This window comes from Guillardia theta (assembly GCF_000315625.1).
Source record: "Guillardia theta CCMP2712 unplaced genomic scaffold GUITHscaffold_329, whole genome shotgun sequence".
Lineage (NCBI taxonomy): Eukaryota > Cryptophyceae > Pyrenomonadales > Geminigeraceae > Guillardia > Guillardia theta.
In genome coordinates, this window is record NW_005434348.1 from 1 (window position 1) to 4,614 (window position 4,614).

The following is a 4,614-nucleotide window of genomic DNA, read 5'->3' on the forward strand; positions in this document are numbered from 1 at the left end:
TTGCTCCTGCTCCTGCTCCTGCTCCTGCTCCTGCTCCTGCTCCTGCTCCTGCTCCTGCTCCTGCTCCTGCTCCTGCTCCTGCTTCTACTCCTGCTCCTGCTCCTGCTCCTGCTCCTGCTCCTGCTCCTGCTCCTGCTCTTCCTTGATATTCTAGTCCTTCGCCCCAATTTCATCCTTCATGCGCTCCTATACCCTCTTCTCTACATGTTTGTCCCAAATCTTCCGCTCCTTCCTGTTTTCTCTGCTGCATCTGCTGACCCAAAAACCCTCCGCATCCCATCCGTTGCTCTCTGCTCCTTTCCTCTCCGCCGTCCTTGCGACCCTAATATCTGTCGAGCAGGACGATCTAGATGACGACGACGACGATGAGGACGTGATCGTCATGGAGGAAGACGACTGAAGCGGCGGCAGCGGCGGCAGGAGCAGCAGCAGGAGACTTTCATTGTCAGCATGCAGTGGAGGCGTCGATGGCGGATAGGCTACGAGAGGAAACGGGGAGGAGGGGAGAGGAGAAGAGATGAAGGAGGAAAGAGGAAGGCAGAAGGTCTTGTAGCATCATCGATGTTTCTCTCTTCATCACGATACAACATGTCAACAAGAAAACTCACATTTGTGAATCCTATCGATCCCTCTCTCAGTGATCGGGGGCCTCCGGCATCGCCCGGAGCTCCGGCCCGCTGCTAGTTTAGCTCAACAGTTCTCTCTGAACTCCCATACGTTCGCCTCCTCGAAACCGTTGCTTCCTTCCCGCACAAGCTGCCGGAGCATCAGCTGTCGGGGCGAGCAGGAGGCGGGGAGAGGGGGGAAGGAGCGGAGGAGAAGAACGCGGGTACCTCGGGCAGCTGGAAGGCAGCAGTGGGGTGCAGCCTTGACCTGTCTAGGAAGAATCTCCTGTAGAGAGTGAGGAGAGGAGAGGGAGCAAGATGCAGGGGCGGCGGAAGGAGGAGAGGAGAAGAACGAGGGGAGGGTGAGGTGAGGTGGAATTGAAGAAGGGAGAGGGGAGAGGACGAGGGAGGGAGGACGAGGAGGGAAAGGGAGCGAGGAAGTGAAGGAGGAGGACAAGGCTCTATGGTCATTACCCGGGATCGCCGACCAACACTCGACATCCTTCTTCCTTCAGACTCATCAGCCATCCTCCTACGTGCCGCGCGAGCTCCTGCTCGTACATGACATCGCCTTCGCATCCCTTCAGCATCAAACAACACAGCAGGGAACCAAATGAAGACCTGCAAAGATCAAGTCCGGCATGTCAAGTTCCCTCCTGCTCCTCCCCACCACATCTGCATGTTCTGCCTGCACCATCACAGTCGATCACACAAGACTGCCTCTCACTGCCAGCGTCTCTCACTTGTACATGCTCGACTTGGTTCAGCTGAGCGTTCATCCCGATCGCTGCGATCGCCCATGAATCCACTTCAGTTGCCTTCACACAGTCCCTTGGTGAACTTGTCCACGCAGCGCATTCAGGAGTGATGAGATGGAGACGGAGATGGAGCTCGCGGATGTATGCTGTCTGCAATGTACCCCATCAGAACAGGAGGAGAGCAGCGCGCGAGGGAAGATCTACCTTGGTGTTGCGTCGAATCTTCTCTTCTATACTCTCATCTTTCTCCTCTACATCTTCTCTTCTATAGACTCTTTGGTCACTGCCACTCCCGCTGCGATCATAGTGACCATGGGAACAAACACTTTCCATCTTCACCTGATCCACCTCCTGCCAGCACATCTCCAGGGTACCTGCACCCCTCGCTGTTGACCGTGACAGCATTTCGGCCATGCTCGGAAGAAATAGTTCCGCATGTTCTACCTTTTTTCCAAACATTAGTAGAAACGGGCGCGCCATGTTTCCTCCTTTTCAGCTGCTCCTGCCCCTGCTCCTGCTCCTGCTCCTGCCCCTGCCCCTGCCCCTGCCCCTGCCCCTGCCCCTGCCCCTGCCCCTGCCCCTGCCCCTGCCCCTGCCCCTGCTCCTGGCTTGCCCCTGCTCTTGCTGTTGCTCCTCATCCTCCTCCTGCACATCGTCCCCTTCCTGCTACTCCTCTTCCTACCGCCGCCTCCATCGTTTCTCGTCGCTCGACGACTCCTGTCCATTTCAATCCGACTGCACAATAGGCCGTGCAATGATTACCACCCTCCCCCTACCAAAATTACTACTTAACTAAATAATTGTAGCGCCTCCCAACCCAACCCTGCTTCGTGTGGGTAGGGGTGGTGCCAAAGTACTTGATGTCGATGGAATTCTGTTGTGAAAGTGAGGGGTAGTAGTAGGTGCAGTATAAAGGAAATGTGTGGGTGGGGTCCTGTGTATCCATAAAAAACATTAGTTACTTCAGTTGAAGTAACGTGATAGGTATCGTGATCAAGGGTCTACTAGGCTGACAAGGCCGTGATAAGTACCCCCACCCCCTTACTCCCAGGTTCCAATGTGCCCTTAGGCCTCCGACCCTGAAAATACCATCTACTACCCCTTACAATCATATCCATCCCCTATCGTATCCACTCTTAAGTACGGGTAAATGTCTGTTTGTAGGCTACCCCTACCCACCAAGATGTTCCCATACCCCTCCCTCTCCCCTTTGCCCCCTACTGACCGAACTACCGGTGTGGTCCCCAAGTTGAAAGTACACCAAGTAAATCCCATGGTACCCCTACCCCTTTTTATGTCCTGAAAATAACCGGTACTGATGTGTACTTGGACACCCCACCCCCTTGGTTTTCACGAGGACGCGAAAGCTCATTCCAATGGCGACAGACATCAAATGACAATGCCGGATGGCGGCAGCAGCGGAGAGAGGGAGAGGAATGGCTGAGTTTCAGGCGATAGATGCAGAAAGGATGAATGAGATGACATTCCTCGCAAGGAGGAGAACAGGAGCAAGAGAATCAGGGTAAGAACAAGTGCTCAAGTAGGGAATGGATTCATGTCGATGGTTGAAAGATTTCCGTAAAACATGTGGTAGGAGGAGAGTTCCAGAAGGTATCCGGTGCAAGAGGCAAGTCAGTGTAGAAAAGATCGAAGAATGGATTATTAGAATGAATGTATCTCATCAAGAGGAATGTCCTAAGAAACGAGGATCAAGAATGGTTACAGCCATTTTAGCCTGTGGCGTGCTTGTCGCAATCAACAATGATCTTCTGCACTGCTTTGAAACATCTTTGACGGCAACTTGCAGTTTCCGTGGGACACGTCCAAAGGCAAGAGGAATGGCTACAGACTTGTGATAGGATCACTGCCAATGTTGCCTGAGCCAGTGTGATGAGCTCGTTTAGATCCTAGATTGCAACAGTTGGATCATATCAAGTCACATTAGTTGAACTCTCACTCTGTCGGATTCGTTCCTGCCATGTCGGATGAGAATCCTCGAAGGGGTAAGCATGGCTTGATGGTGTATGCAAACATAACGCTGTGTTGTCAGAGCAACAAATTCTTGATGTCAAGAGCTTGTTCTTCCTGGGATGCTGGGGGATTCAAGACAAGCTGCTTGTGATGATGCAAAAGACCCGAACCAGCTGCTGACCACTGTGACAGGAGAACAAGTTCCAGGCGTACTATCGTGATTGCATGATAGCAAGGATTGAGTCGTACACGCCATACTTTGTGAGCGCGGGGAGGAGGAGGAGGAGGAGGAGGATCAGCCGCTAATATTGCTGTCTCCAGATCGCTCTTATCATCTTCCAGAGCTGCATGGCCTGTGTCTTGCGGTACATGCAGTCAGACGGCTTCACTACCTCGGACAAGTTCCTCCTCTTTCGGCTTGTCCGGGGGTTCTTGTGGATTGCGTTCTTGAAGATGAAGAAACCTGCCATGTGGAACTACTGGGCACCTCGCTTCCTTCCATGGACAATGACGATCCTCTATCTTGTACATATCGTGGAGAATGTGTCGAGTAGGGAGTGGGAATCGATTCAGTTCTTGTGCGTTTGCAACGTCTTGATATCCCCCATGATCTTTCACTCCTTCCTCCACCCGTTCTTCTTTCACTCCGCCATGATGTTTTCAAGGTGAGATGAGTCACAGTTGGTTCGCTTCTTATCCCTCAATCCTCCCCCCCCCCCTCCTCCTCCTCCTCCTCCTCCTTCTCCTCCCCTATCCCTCCTCTCCCCTCCTGCCCTGCCTCGTCGTCCTTCCTGAAACTACCGGTGCAGGCATGCATATCTGATGTACACCAAGAGTCGCCTCGACAGGAGCGAGCTTGAGGCAATATCCTCTTCCTTTGCTTTCTCCTCCTTATTTGGCCTCAGATGTTGTTCTCCTTTGTCTGCCTCTTCCTTTTCGCCTTCGTCTACGGAGCAGCTTGCGCAGCCATGCATCGTTTCGTCTGGTTGCGGGTAATTGCTCCTCCTAAACTCCTTTGTTCCTTGAGTGGACTTCTGCTTCTCACTACTCCTCCTCCTCCTCCTCCTCGTCACTTCTTCTCCTCACTCCTCGCTCTTTGCCCCATGCATGCTCCTCTCTCCCAAGTGTTCGTCGTTCTCTTCGTTCTGTGGCCCCCTACCTCATTGCAGCCTCTCCTCTCCTTTCGTTCGCTTCCTGCATAATTTTCTACTCATTCCCCTGCCCACTGCTTCACTCCCCATTCACGCATCCTCTCCTCTCACGTCCCTCCTCCTCCTCTC

The 4,614-nt window shown here is 53.1% G+C and overlaps 2 protein-coding genes across 2 annotated transcripts; one reads left to right on the forward strand and one right to left on the reverse strand.

The window, feature by feature from the left end:
• Positions 1-690: 690 nt before the first annotated feature.
• Positions 691-1,800, reverse strand: GUITHDRAFT_149332 (hypothetical protein; the record flags this gene model as incomplete). The annotated part of the gene is made up of 7 exons (XM_005818304.1): positions 691-756; positions 834-891; positions 1,080-1,176; positions 1,227-1,293; positions 1,349-1,513; positions 1,568-1,714; positions 1,738-1,800. 7 exons carry the CDS (start codon positions 1,798-1,800, stop codon positions 691-693), a joined length of 663 nt encoding a protein of 220 aa, XP_005818361.1.
• Positions 1,801-3,341: 1,541 nt separating this feature from the next.
• On the forward strand, positions 3,342-4,003 carry GUITHDRAFT_122416 (hypothetical protein; the record flags this gene model as incomplete). The annotated part of the gene is made up of 4 exons (XM_005818305.1): positions 3,342-3,366; positions 3,414-3,481; positions 3,527-3,595; positions 3,656-4,003. The coding sequence occupies 4 exons, from the start codon at positions 3,342-3,344 to the stop codon at positions 4,001-4,003; spliced, it is 510 nt and encodes a 169-aa protein (XP_005818362.1).
• Between the last annotated feature and the right edge of the window lie 611 nt (positions 4,004-4,614).